This window comes from Prenolepis imparis, unplaced genomic scaffold, assembly GCF_030444845.1.
Source record: "Prenolepis imparis isolate NDT839.2.m4 unplaced genomic scaffold, iyPreImpa1.0 SCAF_1, whole genome shotgun sequence".
Lineage (NCBI taxonomy): Eukaryota > Metazoa > Arthropoda > Insecta > Hymenoptera > Formicidae > Prenolepis > Prenolepis imparis.
This window is the reverse complement of record NW_028141159.1, coordinates 5,017,925-5,034,009: the sequence shown is the minus strand read 5'-3', so window position 1 is coordinate 5,034,009 and position 16,085 is coordinate 5,017,925. Positions and strand designations below refer to the sequence as shown.

The 16,085-nt window shown below is 36.8% G+C and overlaps 2 protein-coding genes across 6 annotated transcripts; both read right to left on the bottom strand.

Moving 5' to 3' along the window:
• Positions 1-640: 640 nt before the first annotated feature.
• LOC145943328 (uncharacterized) lies at positions 641-5,940 on the bottom strand. Of its 4 annotated transcripts, none has more exons than XR_014426499.1 (3): positions 3,307-3,625; positions 2,029-2,574; positions 691-1,281 (listed from the first exon to the last, which is right to left on the bottom strand). XR_014426499.1 is itself a non-coding variant. In XM_083050862.1 (2 exons), exon 1 carries the CDS (start codon positions 2,478-2,480, stop codon positions 2,088-2,090), a length of 393 nt encoding a protein of 130 aa, XP_082906988.1. In that variant the 5' UTR covers positions 2,481-3,300; the 3' UTR covers positions 641-1,281; positions 2,040-2,087. The 4 variants fall into 4 exon arrangements, 1 of the variants encoding a protein (XP_082906988.1); XR_014426506.1 differs by having other exon boundaries at positions 2,029-2,471; positions 3,307-3,623; XR_014426500.1 differs by lacking the exon at positions 3,307-3,625 and adding an exon at positions 5,652-5,940 and having other exon boundaries at positions 695-1,281; positions 2,029-2,471.
• Positions 5,941-6,450: 510 nt separating this feature from the next.
• Positions 6,451-15,970, bottom strand: LOC145943191 (uncharacterized). 2 transcript variants are annotated; one of them, XM_083050673.1, is made up of 6 exons: positions 15,730-15,968; positions 14,062-14,908; positions 9,226-13,949; positions 8,845-8,939; positions 7,782-8,080; positions 6,451-7,642 (listed from the first exon to the last, which is right to left on the bottom strand). In XM_083050673.1, exons 2-6 carry the CDS (start codon positions 14,892-14,894, stop codon positions 6,913-6,915), a joined length of 6,681 nt encoding a protein of 2,226 aa, XP_082906799.1. In that variant the 5' UTR covers positions 14,895-14,908; positions 15,730-15,968; the 3' UTR covers positions 6,451-6,912. The 2 variants fall into 2 exon arrangements, with proteins under 2 accessions (XP_082906799.1, XP_082906808.1); XM_083050682.1 differs by lacking the exons at positions 6,451-7,642; positions 7,782-8,080 and adding an exon at positions 8,360-8,593 and having other exon boundaries at positions 15,730-15,970.
• Positions 15,971-16,085: the final 115 nt, after the last annotated feature.

The following is a 16,085-nucleotide window of genomic DNA, read 5'->3' as shown; positions in this document are numbered from 1 at the left end:
TTTTGTTTATGTTTATTCCGCTCTTAAGCGGAATTAGAGTATTTTTATTCCCAGTGAAGGATGAGATAAAATTGTTTCTTTATGATGATAAATGAGATAAAATGATTTGTTTACAATGATAAATGAAAATAACTTTTATGTTTATGTTTATAATTTGACTAATTCATCTTTTCTTATTTCCTAGATTTTTTTTACACGCATGGTTTTTTTTATTTTATTTAATCACAGCCTTTTCATTAAATGCATTTCTCGAACTTTTTTTAAGAGAAAGTTATAAAAAATGTGATTGTCACTGATATTAAAACTGAAAATTTTATCTCGAATTTCGAAGATGACATACCCCTTTCCATAATCAAATGCTGTCATTCAGAAATTAGCAAGCTGTTTCTCTCTCATCTGATAACAGCTTTTTCTCAATTATTCTTTTATTTTGAATTAACATATATGTGTTAATTGACACGATGAATACGCATATAATATGATTTTGTTTGCAATCAGTTAAAAACTACCACACAATTGCATATATGTTTTGAATAATATAAAACACATATACTTACTATTAAAATAGATTTCCTTTATCATTATATTTAAAAATCTTCACTGTATTATACGTGCTAAAAAATAATTATTATAAAGATTAAAGATTTATTATACATAAAATCAAAGCAAAATTGTGAAATATAATGCAAGTATATAGTGACAAAAAGTATATATACATCTATTCACTACTCATTATACAAATACATATATCGTTTATCGACAAGATTTACGTAGATACGAAATTACAGTACAGAAATATTATACAAAATATCTTCAACTTGCGTTACTCAAATTATCATAATTAATACTTTAATTACATCGCAATAAAAATAACATCGAAATAACAAGAAAATATTTCAATAGATTCACATAATCATTTAACTAACTCTTCTATCGCATACATATATGCCTATTGATTGCTTTCTTAAAACAACGTCTTCTTATTGCTTCTGTCTTCGTCACCATTGTGTTATATGAAAGTCAGCGTAGAAAAAAATTAAATATATATAAAGATTGTTATAAAACAATGTGTCATCAGTTATCATCCATTAATTTTCGAGATGGTATTCGACAAATTTCACGAAGTTTGAGTCCAAAAATATACAATGTTCCAAAAATATATGTCAAACATCGTGAAGATCGACGTAATTGACTTAATTGGCTTAATTAAAAGATGTTTCTTCGACACTTTCAATCCAATTCTGAGATTTCCTCCGAGTATACGAACGAACCCACAGATTACTGAAAAAAAAAAAACGATAGATGGTATGAGAATAAGTATATCGAGATAGTCGAGAGATGCGTGCCAGAAAATTCGGTGCTAAGAATTTAAGGGTCAAGGGCTCGTGGCGAGCTCGGTGTTATATTTAAACCGCGTTTGTAAAAGCCACATCCGAGTGATGAGATGTCACAGATGCACACATGTTGCAGCTGTTTACATTTTCCTTCTGCAGTTAATGACTGCTGATTAATATTAGCACGCAATCGTCACGATCATCGCGAGCTGTTACGCTTTAAAGATAGAGTCTAGAAAACAATGTTTTTATTTCATAAACAGATCTCGTTATATAGTCGATCATGCAATGTTTGAATAAAAAAAGATATTAGATAATGTTCATTATGTGACACACAACTATTCTCTCTTCTGTGACAATTCTCTATTATTTCAGATAATTATTTCAAAACAAGAAATTGATACATTAAATTATTTTCATTAATATAGCAGTTGACAAATTTATTTTTTACTGAAAGATGTTTCTTGATTAACATTTGATGAATTGTTTTTTATTCCTCTATTGTTTATATTTTAAATATCTACTCAAAAACCATGCTATAAAACAATATTTTTGGTAACAAAACGTAGAAAGCGTAGAAAGGGAAAAACTAAATCCAAGAAATTCTTCTTTTACTCAATCTCGCAACAAACACACATACTATCATACGGGCGTAAATTTATGTTAACGTAATCACAAGATAAATAAGAAGCACCTCTTGCATACATCGACGTTATATGTCCATCCCTCGTCCGACGTCAGGAAGAGATCAGCCTACTGGCCGTTTTGCTTCAGCAACTTCCGCGTCCTGAAGCCACGGAAACCGGCCTGAATTCTCGTCGCCGCAGCTTGAACCGTCTGTTGCCTCTTCCGTACCAGAAAGCCGCGAATACCCGCCTGGATCTTCGTCGCCGACTTCTCCTCGAGTGTCTCCCGAGTGTTCTGTCTCTTGAAAAGATGTTCCTTCGGCTTCGGATGCTCCTGCTGCTGTTGCCGGTTCTGCCGCTGGTCCTGCTGGTCCTGATGCTGCTGCTGCGACTGACGACGACGTTTCGTGGATTCCTTCAACTGCTTACGCACACGGTATCCGCGAAAGTTGGCCTGGATCTTCGTCGCTGCCGTATTGGCCTTCATCGCGTCGGTCTCCTCCTTAGAAGTCTGCGACATGAAGGGAGTTTTAAGACGATCACTAGAAGAAGCTCCGTATCTCTTGATCGTTAATATCCGTCGATCCGAATTCCTTCCTCCACGAAAATCAATTCTGAAGAAACATTGAGACGTTCGCCAAGATTGCAAAGATCGTTTCCAAGAGGTCGTAGCTTCGGCTTATAAAGATCGATTCCAAAGAGAACGAAAATAATTAAAAATTATTCTTGATCGCTTCTCAAAGAACAAGCCAATTTTAAAATTTTCCTGGCAAATGGAAATCAATCAGGATTGAATCAAGAGAATAACAAGATGAAGATTTCCTAGATTATTTTTGAAGATTTATTTTAAGAGGCAAGCTGGATAACCGTGAGAACGGAATATTTCCTCGATTGTTTATAATTCCATCAAGAAAAGTAGGACAAGCTTCAGAATTCTTTCAATTATCTAAAAATATCGATGCCAGAATAAAAGAAAGAGCAGCTTTTCTTTCTTTCTGAAAATTCTTCAAGAAGATAATCTTAATAGATCAAGAACCTTAATATTCCTCCGATTGTTTTAGAAATTGACTTGAAAAATCGCAGTATCTATTGTGATTAAATGTAAGAAAAATTGCGAAGCAGCAAATTGCGGGAAGTATTTATGAAAATATAGGATTCCAGAGTCCAGAGAACGATCGATTGATCTTCAGTGATCCATAGATACCGATTCCCGAGAAAAAAAACAGAGAGCAGATCTTATCTTCCTGATTTTTTAAGATCGATGTTAAAACGAAGATTCAATTTTTCACGGGGAAAAATTCAAAGATGCAAACGATTGCTCTTCCGGGACCAGCACTTTCGCTCACTTCCGATCTCACCGCGATCTCCTTATCGCGTGTCCTCCTGACTACAAGCGAAATGGGAAACTGACGGTGTAACGGATGCACGACAAAGAGTCTCGACGATCGCGTTTATCCATCTCGAACCAAGGATGGATCTATCGCGCATGCGTTCTGCAATGATACCTCGCTGCGAAAGCTCTCATTTTCCGCACCGTCAATCGCCTTATATCTTATTCCGCGCGTTCGCGAGAGGATGGTTAATTTCGTGCAAACTTGGCAGAGGATGATCACACAGACTATCTCCATAATTGTGGCACGGCTTTTGTACTTTAACAATAATTAAAAAATGAGCACAATAACTAATTATTAACCTTATATAGATAAGATTTTAAAAAATATGCAAATCAAACTTTCACATTTAATTGTGCCTCAAATAGAATCGTCACTTTCCAAGAGAAACAATTTCCATTTAATTTATATATTTTGAAACATTTTATTTTATATATATATATATATATATATATATATTTTTTTTCTTTATAGTTTAGAGGAAGTGAAAAATTACGTGCAGAATATTTCTTTATTAAAAGATCTCCCCGTTACCCGATGCATTAAAATTTACGCATCAAGCAGCGGAACATTTTTATTCTTATTATAATTTTTATTTTAGTTTTGTTTTCTCACACAATGACATTTATTCTGTCAAAAGTATAATTAAGCAATTTAACTTACGAAACTTTAAATAATACCATTTAGAGAAAGTAAAAAAGTTACATGCACATATTTCTATTGAAAGATCTTCGCGTTATATGCATTAAATTTTGTTCATCAAGCATTGGAACATTTTCATTATTCTCATTATAATTTTTATTTTAATTGTGTTTTCCCACACTTATACTATTATTCTCACAAAAATATAATTAAGCAATTTAAGTTACGAAACTTTAAATAACACCATCTTGATTGTAATATAGCATTAAAATATTTTATATTCTTCTACTTGTAATTTGATTGATCGCAGTCCGAGTCAGAAAGATCTGAATTAAAGAGAGGGATCTCGCAAAGTGTCCGTAATACATCGCCCGGGCACAGCATCAATTTCGGTCTCGTGAGTGCGGTCGACACGCGCGTCACAGCAAATTCGTCGTCCTGAGGCCTGATATACGCTGATTGATGATTGATGGTCGCGAGAGTGTCGACGAAAGTCCGCGGACGCACGCGCGCGCGACCAAGAACATTCCAATTTGTTTGCGTCCGCCGTTTGATCTCGGGCGCATATTCGCGTATAACTCTCTCATGCTCATCATCACGAAAATATACTCGAACGATATACGTCGTTCAATCGGCCGGCTCGAGCCGGATCGATAACGATCCCGCCAGTAAATCTCGCGCATATTCGCGTCACATCTGATTCTCCTTTGCCCATCATATATTTGATCCGAGCGTATCGTATTATTGATGTTTGTCGTCTCATATAATTAATTTTTTAAATATTTTATTATTTTTTAAATTCTATTATTATAATATTTAATTATAGAATGAAAAAACTACGCAATTTTATTTTTTTAAGCTAGAGAATAAGTGTGCATGTTATTCCTTTATTATTTACGAGAATATACGAGATTGCCATTTTTTTTAATTAGTATAAACTTTCTCCGGCAAAAAAGATAAGATTTATAAATTTTATAATTTTATAAAAGTGTATGAAAAGAATAGAGAGACCCACACTTGGCAACAATATCAACAACTAATATTAACTAACTAATATAAACTAGAAAAAATATTTGCAAAGTGTTTCAATGCAATACAGACAATGATTGAAGCAGATATTTGCTGTTAATAAATAAATTATTATAAAATAAATTAATAAATAATTTGAAAACATGTCCGAGGAAAAGTTGATTTTCAATTTTCAGAATTTTTTCGATTCGAGTACAAAAAAAAGAAATTTGATGAAAAGACAAGAAGTACCATAATCATTATATTATAGATGAGGGGGCTAAAGCTCAAGTGGGGAGGGAGATTTTGACTTCTAGCAATCTTGATCAGTGACATTCGTAATCTATCTGTTAGTACTTAACAGAATTATTTGTTTAACATTTTTATATAAATTTTTGGTAATAAAAACTTTTTGGAAATAAAATTGCATAAATAAAATATTTTATGAATAGTTTATTGATATATACAAGTGATTATTCACACGGCAATTTGTGTATATGTATATAATTAAATAACTATAAAAAAATGTTATATATAAAAAGTAAAATATACTATTTAGATCTTTTTTGATAAAACATTTTTTGGAATAATGCTATCTGTCTGTATCTCATAGTTTGCAACTCGTGTTCGCGCTTGCTGACCTTGCTTACCTCACAGATAGCCGGCACCGGACGTACGTGACAAAGCTGTAGCAGGGCAATCACTGACGACTGACGACTATCGGCAAGCGTGACTGATTCTCTCGAAGTGACAATATCATTTACACACGGAAGCGAACAATATACATGAAAGAGAGAAAGAGAGAGCAGCGACAGGTCGCACTGATGCCTACGCGCGAGTGGCCACAGCTGCGGACGACGGTATCGTCGTCGTCGCGACGCCCGATGACGTCATCGCGACGTCGTGCCCTTACCTTGGATCCCCGCTCACTGAATGCTCGACCACGATACTGAGATCTTCTCGTTCCTCTCGATTCTCTCTCTCTCTCTATCACGGCAGGCACTAAAAATATGTACCAAGGTCCGTGTACCCGAGGTCCGTTTGCATTCTGCGTGATCGAAATGCAAAACATTGCGGGTCCGAGAGCTCTTTGATTATTACGGACACAATTAGCGATCACCGTGTCATCTGGAAGATGAAACTTATCTTTCATATATTGCGTTTCGATTTTCGAAAACTTTTTCGCGATCGATAGTTAAAATTAGTAAAACAAGATTACATTGCATTTTTTTATCCTCACGATTTTTGCGATTAATTCATATAGCACTCTGTGTTATGATGTATAATTGTGCAACGTAACCATAACATAAACATCGAGAATCTTATCACTGAGTATAGCTCATTTATAACTTACGCGGTTATCTGTTTGTAGTTGCGTAATATGTGTAATGATTGAAATTATTAAATTTTTTTTATACGCAAGACAGATATTTCTAAAATGAAAACAAATTGTAATTTATCATACACTTTATTACTGCTCTGTGCATATATAAAGCATATATAAAGATATATATCTTCGAACTATCGTACATAGTAAAAGCGGGAAGAGATCGTTCGCTTGTATTGTGTAGTACAATTGCAAATCTAGAATTCGTTGCATCTTCTATATGCGTATTAATAATTGTGTATGCAATGTATATTTTAAAACTATATATTCCTGAGAGATAGTCTCTACTCATATTACTCTTATATATCTATATAATCGAATGAAAAATTACCGAATTAAATTACTTTAAATCATTGAAGTTAAAAATAATGTGAAACAACAACGTCTTCTTGCAAATTACCCTAAAATAATGCATGCAAAGTGAAAGTATAGCGATAATTATTACACAAGCGACGATCTTAATCGAAGGAACTAATTGTGCCGTGCTTCGATTCACTCCATATATTCTCCATAAATTTAATAATTCACGTCTTCTCGTTCTTCTCTTCTTCAACGCGCTCGTGACTGTCGCAAGAGACTTCGCTAGATTCTTTTTTCGCATCCTCGCTATCATTTTCTGGGATGCTCTCAAGGTTGGAATCAGACTTTTGTCTTTCGGCCTCTCCGTCCACATGTTTCCGGTCTCCCGTGATCCTTGGCGACGTTCCTAAATCATTCTTTTCGTCCTCGAGGGTGCATTCCTCCGATGGCACCGAGCTATTTGTATCTAGCGAGGTTTTCGACGCGGTCGACGGTTTTGTCGCAGACTCCGATGGGATAAGTTCAGCGTCCAAACTAGTCACCTCCTCGATCACGATACCCTGAGGAGAGCCCGGAAGAGCCAGAGGTTCCCTGATGCTACCCTCGCCGGAAGTTGTCGAAGGGTGAGCGTCGTCGACGTTCTTCGGGCACTTTATTGTGTCGTCTAGGGGTAAAGAGTCCATGTTCGAACCCAGATCCTCGACGCTGGTTATGAAGTTCAAGTATCGATTCTCATCGTCTCTCGGGTAGCCCAGCATCAGGATGTCCATCATCGATTCCGCAGGCTTCGTTCCTTCAGCGTTCGCGTTAAAATCAGAATGGGAGTTCTGACTGACTGTAAAGTGACAATTGCGAGATGCATCCGCTAGCAGATGCATCACGATCGGAAAAGTCGAATGATGATCGGTGAAGACGTTGCCTTTTTGCAAACCTCCTTCGTGTGTGTCATCGTAACTGTGCAAAGCAACAAAAAGGTATTTATACACGATACTATCTATTTTATATGATATTTTTATTATTTTGATACAAATTATTAGTCAACGAATAATATATATAATAATATTTGAAGCATTCTTAATTTCTCTTTACTTACACAGAATCGCTCTCGTTGGCGTTAGATTTTGCAATATCAGATTGATTAGTTTGTTCCTCTTCGATCGTTTTATTCGACAATTCTTCCGACGTGGTTGAATCAGCCTTATTATATATCAGATCGAAAAGAGGCAACGGCACAGAATCGTGAAACTCGCCGGTATGTTGAAGTCTACCTGCAGCGAAAGCGTTCTCCAACGAGAGAGTAGTATTTCGTAGAGCTTCCTCTCGTCGAAGACGTTGTCTTCCACTTCTGGCTTCTCGCAAATTTGAAGGTTGCGGCACCGTTAAATGGTCCCTCTAAGAAATTATTTTATTAAGTATAGTAATCTATCTAGAATTGTTGATTATCTCATTATCTTTTTTAATGTTAAAAAATAAAAGACACGTTCTCCTTCCGAAGAGAGAAATATTGTATCTCTAATTATACTTAATATAATTATTCATTTTGTTGAAGGAAAATAATAAATATTTAATTAACATAATTTTAAATTTTATTTCGAAATACAGAATTTAAGGAAATCTAACAGAAATAACATTTGTAAAGTCATAGACGTCAATTCCGATCTGAGAAACAATTATTTTAAGAGGCCAGAGCTCTCGAGGTGCATATCTGCCAAGCTTGTTACTGCCAAATGCCGAACCGCCTGTTGCAATCACGAAAGCGCTGACGTTTAGCAGTGACCTGCCGCTTCCTCTTTTACGTAATGTATTTCCGGCGGGCGTGGTGTACAAAATATTACGTTCAGCTGCTCGACTTTACAAAACGAAGGAAAATCGGTGGACTCAATTTTGAGACTCGGCTTCCACATACTGAATAACCGCATGCAAAATTACACTTTAAATATTTAAATATTAAATATTTAAGATAAGATTTTACTTTATTAAAGATTTCATTTATTATATAATTTTAATAATCTTTTTTCGGTGTAAATATTATGTAATTTTTATATAAAATTTGCAGTCGCGCGTCGAATCTATTTCCATCCAATTTTAATCTTTAATTATCTTTCAGAAACTAGTTAAATGAAATTAATTAGTGTTATTATAACTACTATACTTACCGTATCTGTTTTCTGCACCGAAGTAACATTGTTCGAAACAAGTTTGGAGTTGACATCTTTTTTCATGCGACGACGCGTTAAAAATCCTCGGAAACCTTCAAACAAACAAAATGACTTTTGTTATTTATTATCATCTCTTAAAAGAAATTATGCGTATTATGATTATCTCAAAATAATATTATTCTACCTTCTGATCTCGAATAGAATTGATATGATGCAATGTTATTTATATTCTTGAACTTATCTTTTTTTTTACTATGTGACTTAAATATATTGAAAGATAAGAAAATATAAGCAGCCATCAGTTGTTTATACTACTAACTCAATATAATTAAAGTATCAATTCATAATATAATTTTATTAATAATGCATTATACTCACAAGCTTGAATTTTTGTGACTGCCGAGTAAAAATCATCTTTCGTTTGATTAAGCGATTCGTCTTTGATAATTTCTGGCACATTAGGAGCAGACTCCATCCTCTCGTCTGTATTCGTGTTAGAATTAGAAGTTTCAATCACTGTTTCTACGGTCGATGATTTCGTTTCCGTGATCCAATATCCTCCACGAGAATGATCTTCCGTCGATTGTTCCGATATTGTGCTTGCGATTGGCCTGTGAACATTTTCTATCTTGGCTGAAAAACTTTCGGATTTTTCTATCTCGTTATTTTTCACGTCTTTTTCTGTCCTAGAGTTAGTGACGAATTCGTCACCAGTAATTAGCTTGTTAGTTTCTCCGTGTTCATCATTGTCATTCGTCGATTCGTTCATCGAGCCTTTTCTTGACTCTGTTGCTTCCAAAGGCACTGTTTTTACATCAACAATTTCTTCCTGTAAATTTTCATAATCATCTTTTTCATGGATTTTTAAATCTTCTTGCGTGTATTTCTTTGATTTCTCTTGTTGGCATTCTTCGTGTATTTCTGATTTTTCTTGTTCGTCTGATTTTTGTTTTTCGTCGACTTTTAATTTTTCTTGCTCACATTCTTCATCCTTATCTTGCAACATTTCTTCACTTTCTTTTTGTTTTTTATGTAATTCTTCAATTTTATTTATACTTTCGTTACTTTGACTCTCTATAACTTCTTCAACGCTTGCTTCCTTTTCTTTCAAATTTTCCTGATTATTGGTATCAATACTATCAACTTTATTTTCGACTGTAATTTTCTCCTCAATTTTTTGCGTCGTTTGTGTATTATTAAGTTCTAATAATTCGTCCTGCTCAAATTGTGCTAAAGGTGCAACGTATCTAATTTCTACATCTGTATTTTCCACTTTTAATTTAAGTTCTTCAGTTTCATTGTCTGTTTTCACAGTGTTATTATCTTTGTGATCTCGTTTATTATCCATCTGGCTAGATAACTCACTGATTACTTCAGTTTCTGCAACTTTATCTAACATTTGAATTCCATCCGAAGAAATTTCTCTTTTTTCCTGTTCATCAACAGATTCCGACAATGATCGATTAGATTTATTATTCACATTTAAATTGCTTCTCTCAGATTCTCCATCATCTTTAGATTTTTCTTCTAACGCTAATTCTTTAGTATAAAGCTGCATATCTTCCTCCAGCGAGCCTATTAATTCTCTCGCGATTTCTTCCTCACTTTCTAATTCCTTTTTCATCTCCTCGTTTCGTAAAAGTGGGCTAGTTAGTTTAACATCTTCCGTTAAAGTCTTTGAACCAATATTGTTTTCTTGAGATTTCGCTTCGTCTTCTAAATTGGTTTCCGGAGACAACAAATCCTTCTCCAGGCATTCATATTCCGCTTGTTCCGCTTGATATAACTGATCGGCCTCCGGAACTTCCGACTGCATGTACCTCGATAAACTTTCCGTGAGCTCTTCGGCGACATCTTCTTCTCGATCAGCCAAAGTGATTGATTGGTTCATCAATCTTTCGTCCGAAATCAATGGCTCGATCAAGGACGTCGTGGTGTCGCTCTCCCGACTACCATTGTCCTCTTTCATCGCTGTTCCGTTCGCCGTCATTTTGAAGGACGATACCGTGTTATCCTGAAGAGAATCCAGGTTCAACTCTGGCACTACTGGTCTGTCCAGACTCGGACTCTCGATCGATCGATTACTCTCTTTCACCTCGCTCGATGTGATCGTGCGGGTATCTTGAGTACTTTCGTTCTCTTCCGATGAGTTCTCCATCGTACCTCGGGACTCTACCGTAACGTCTATGTTTCCCTCGTCTGTCAAACCAGTATCTGCCATCAATTCTATGGTATCAGGCAAAGATTCGTATTCGGGAGCACTGGTGGAAATCTCCTCAGCATCCTTGGATTCGGGAGTCATTTTCGCGCCGGTTTCTTCGTTCTCCTCGTGTTCCACGATGTTTTCCAGGGTCGTAAGTTTTATTACTTCTTCATGTACATCCGGCTGTTTATCATCTTTCTGTTCTTGAGGGCTTTTTATATCTTCTCTTTCAGCGTCTTTCTTCTCTTCGTCTTCACCTTCTTCCTTGATCCTGTCCAAGTTCTGATGAGCGATTATTATGTCTTGATTCAATTTTAAACCTTTCGTACGCACGAAATCAATATCGACGGGCAAAACGGTGGTTTCAGGTCGGATATATTCACCGAAAGCTTCTATACCATATTCATTTTGATCCTTTTTCAGTGTTTCGCTCGTTTTAGCGATGTTAGAATGAGAAAATGATTCTTTTTTTTGATTCGTCGATTCAAGCTGATAATTTTCGTCCTCTAGAGTCACGGGAGATGGACAGGATCTATCAGGAATAATCACGGTCGTCACAGAATCAGGTATCTCGCAAGGAGAACCTTCGCTGAGAACATAAGAGTACGGAAGCTCTAGAGAAAGTGATGTCATTGCTGGTAACTTGTCGATTTCGCGTTTTTTCCGCGCTGTATTCATTCTGGTATTCTCATCCGGAAGATTTGTTGCTGAGGTTTCGCTTTCGCTCGCAGCATTTCCGCAACCTGTAATCTCGGAAGATTCATTTATCGTATTATCAGCTTTATTCTTGGACGCTGCTGCGTTATCATCGTCTGTTTCACAAATAGCTGTTTGAGTAATCTGATCATCTTTGTTTTGTGATTTTGGATTTATAAACTGTACATTCTCAATATGACTTTCAACTGTTCGTTCTTCCACGTCAGTTGATAACTTTTCGCTTATCGATTTTTCAGATTTATTCGTTGATTTTTCATTTTCAGGTATTTTGATCGCCTCTTCTGCTGCTTTCGTTAATATTTCCACATGGCTTGTCGTCACTTCATTCTTTAATATTTCTGCTTCATTCGTTTTGTTCGTCAATTTTTTAATTTCATTCAGTTCTTTATTTATCGTATTTTCCGTTTCATTCGATGATCTCTCTATTTTTTCTTTTATTTTATCTTTCGATATTTCTGTTTTATTTGTGTGTGATAAGTTTTCCTTTTGATTCATCGATATTTCTATTACATCTTTTACTTTTTCTATTTTATTTGTCGAATTTTTCCCCTCTTCATTCTTTTTTTTTCCATCGTCTTTATTCATCGATATTTTTTCCACATCCGTCGACTTTTCTACGTCATTCACAGTCTCTTCCACCTCATTAGTTGACTTTCCTACGTCATTTATCTTTCCGTCAATCATCAACTTTTCCGCTTGGCTTGTCACTTCGCCACCGTCATGCATCGCGAATTGTTGGCTAGCCAATGCCATCTCGATATTTCGTTCTACCATCTCGATCTCGATCAACCTGCCCTTCAGTTCGTCGAAGGTGTTGACTCGCTCAAGATCTGCGTCATCATTTTGAAGTCTCTTCTCCTCATCGGGTTCTAGCGAATCCGGCCTCGGCGGAACATCCACCACTTCCGGCGTGACGTTTAAACTGTCGTTGAAGATTTCCTCCATCTTTTTTCTTTCCAATTCCTCAAACTCCTCGAGACTTCCGCGTTTCTCAGTAAATTGCTCTGGAATACTTTCTCGAACAACATCGTCTATATTTTCGTCTTTTTCACGTGCGGATTCTGCATCGATAATTCTTACATCAGTTATTAGATCACCGGGATCCTGTCCTGTATCTACGATCACTTTTTCATGATCGTCTTCAGGGAGAATCGCCATATCCTCTATGTCATTCGTAATGTCGCGCAATGTTGAGGCTTCCTCGTCATCTTGTGACTTTCTAGCGGAATTATTGCCGTTAGACGCCACCGGCAGAACCGGCAAGGATAGTTCGTCCTTCTTCTTCATCGACTTGGGAGCTTCCGGAGAGATGGGTGGCAGAGTCAGACTATCCGAACCGTTTTTAGTGGCGCTCCTGGAGTTTCTAGAGGACGGTGGTCTTACGACCGGCAGGGAGACGATGTTTGCATGATCGGAGACCTCTGATTCCGGCGGCGGTTCACCTCCCGCGGAATCGTTCTTGCGAACGCCACTCAAGTCGGATGCTGACCTCGAAATATCCTCCAGGATGTTCTGCGTGGCTATCAGTTTCGCTTCCAAGGTGTCACGTGTCGCACCAGATTCGTACTCCAATTTATCACTGTGCTTGCCGTCAACTTGATCGACGACTCCAACATCACCGTGACATCCGTTTTCGCGTCTTCTCGATTTTTTGCCCGATCCCACGCTGCGTCTCCTCGATTTCTTCTCCTCTGTTTCCACATTCGAGATCGTTTCGTCTCTTTCGAGAAAATTTTCCTTCTCTTGCTTTTTAACGGTATCGACTTTCCGCTCCGGCAACTTGTTTCCGATAGCTTTTCTTCCGCTTTCCTCTTCATCGCGACATTTTTTTCCATCTCGAGTGTGCTGGCGAAAGGATTCCCTGTTCCAGACAAGATCGACTGATCTCGAACGCTTTCCCCGCGGTACCCTGACCTCCTCCAATTTCTCCTTAATGATTGGTACCGCGCGATCGATTACTTCCTGTACCTGTTCCACATACGTAGGCGACCGCAATACCTCCAGACTTGCAGTGCTTGCAAATTTGCGTAATACATACGCTCGGATACGGTCCATACTAAGAGCTCTCGACGACACTTTCCTCTCAGAGGAATGTTCGGAAATCAACGCTTCCGGCCTTTTCTCTCTATTTCCGGTCCAAGGGATGGTTTCGCTGTTTGCATCGTTGTTTTTGACGCTCGATCTGTCGTATTTGACAAATATAAAGAAAGAAAATTTAATCTTAATAATAAATCTTTTTAGTTCTCACTTATGTATTCTTTATTAGAAAATTAACTATTTATGATATACTGTACCCATTTTCACATCCAGCCTTGGCCATCATTTCACGCTCCGTTTCGGTCTCGGATTCACTCTCAATTCGCCGCACTTTCCTCAAGGGTCTCCGAGCAGAGGTTCTGCTCGAGCTCGTCGTCGTCGTAGTACATTCGATCTCCTCTTCGGGATCCTTCTCCGTCTTAGAGATCTTCATTCTAGATCGTCTCTCATTTCGTATCCCTTTCTCAGTATCGACTGTTTTCGCTTTCTCGCCGCTCAATTTATTCCTTCTGAGTTCCTGCTTAATATCCTTCGTCTGGATATTTTTGCTGGGACCATGAAGAGAAGACATCTGCGAGATGATCCTCGTCGCGCGAACATCCGATGTCGTGTCGTTGTCCTTCGATTTCTTCGAGATTTTCTTCGTGGTCGAGAGACCTCTCGAACATGTTTGCTTCGACGTTTTCCGATTCTCTCTATCGGTAGAAACATCCGTGCTCTCTTCCACGTCAGTGGACACCTTTCCGCGTCTCTCAAAGAGCTCGATCTTCTTCTCCAAGGATCCATCGCTATTCGAAGATCTTCTGATATCTTTGGCTTTTTTGGTAGGCCACAATTTGAAGTCGCAACCGAATTCATGATCGAATTCGCGACCGCTATATACTTCGGCGTGATATTGTTCCCGCAGTTTCAGCAGCTTCTCGAAGTGATGCGCCGCGAAAACATATATGTCCTCGGGACGATGACGCAGGACTTCCCTAGTAAGACCCTCGACTACGCCTGCAAGTCCGTGGGGCACTCGTGGTGCGATGAAGTATCTGGTACCAGGATGCAGACTGGGACGATCGATCGGCGAAGACGAGCTCAGCATTTTGTCCCACTTGACTATATAGATTGTAATATTATTTTCAATATCTTTTATCTAGAAACATAATTTATTCCCTCCTTTGCAACATTCCTTTTACTATATCGATTACGAAATAGATTTTTCTTCAAGGACAACTCTATACGACCTTCAACATTTATTATTATCTGTATTCCAGATATTTGCAATCGAAAAATTCAGATTATTTTAGAGAGCTTGCTTTTGTTATAATGAAATGTAATAATTTTAATATCTTTTATTAAGGCATCTCAAAAAATTCTATTTATAAAATCTTGATTTTTTTTGGAATAACAATATAATTATTTATTATTATGCGCTTGTAGGCTCCCTAGGCGCGCTTTAAACTATTTTTAATATAATCTAATATACTATCCTTATACTATATATATATCTATACTATAAAATATCCTTATACTATAAAAAATACTCTAGCTTTAAAATATTTTTAATAAAATATTTCTGCACATTGTCGTATTTTTATACTAAATTGTATATTATATTTAATTTCAACTCTCAATGTTTTTTCATTCAATTACGGTTTGTATAATAATAATGTGCATTTATATGCTAATTTTTATATTTTCAACTAATTGTGTTTGATACAATAATTCCAATAAAATAATTATTATTAACTAAAACATACTTTTGCAGAAATATTTATATTAATTATACATATATATATGTGCATTGAAGTACAATATCATCATGCAGAACATGACGGTGCTCGTGTATAATACGTGTATTTGTCAAAAAATACAAAAACTGTTAACATGAATTGTGCAAATATCGCTATTTTTTACGTTCTGGAAACCGGCTATACCTGCTCAGAGGAAATAAAACAGAAGGGTTGCCACCATCGGACGATCGAGTGCACCCCCGTGGCACAACTGAATCACCAATACCAGCTTCGTCGGTGCGGAGGTCGATGCTTATCCATTGATTAGTTGGCCCTGACGCGCGGCCACGTGACTCCGTCGCAGAATAATATACGTGTATGGCTTAACTTAAAATATGGAACGGAGGGCCGGACGAAATGGAATAATAGTGTGCAATATATACGCAAATACAATACACGGTGATCAATTTTTCTACCTTTTATGGTAATCTTATGAAACAAGTTCATTTTAATCGATCTCTCTCTCATCATTTGGTATATTGCCAAGAATAATAAATATT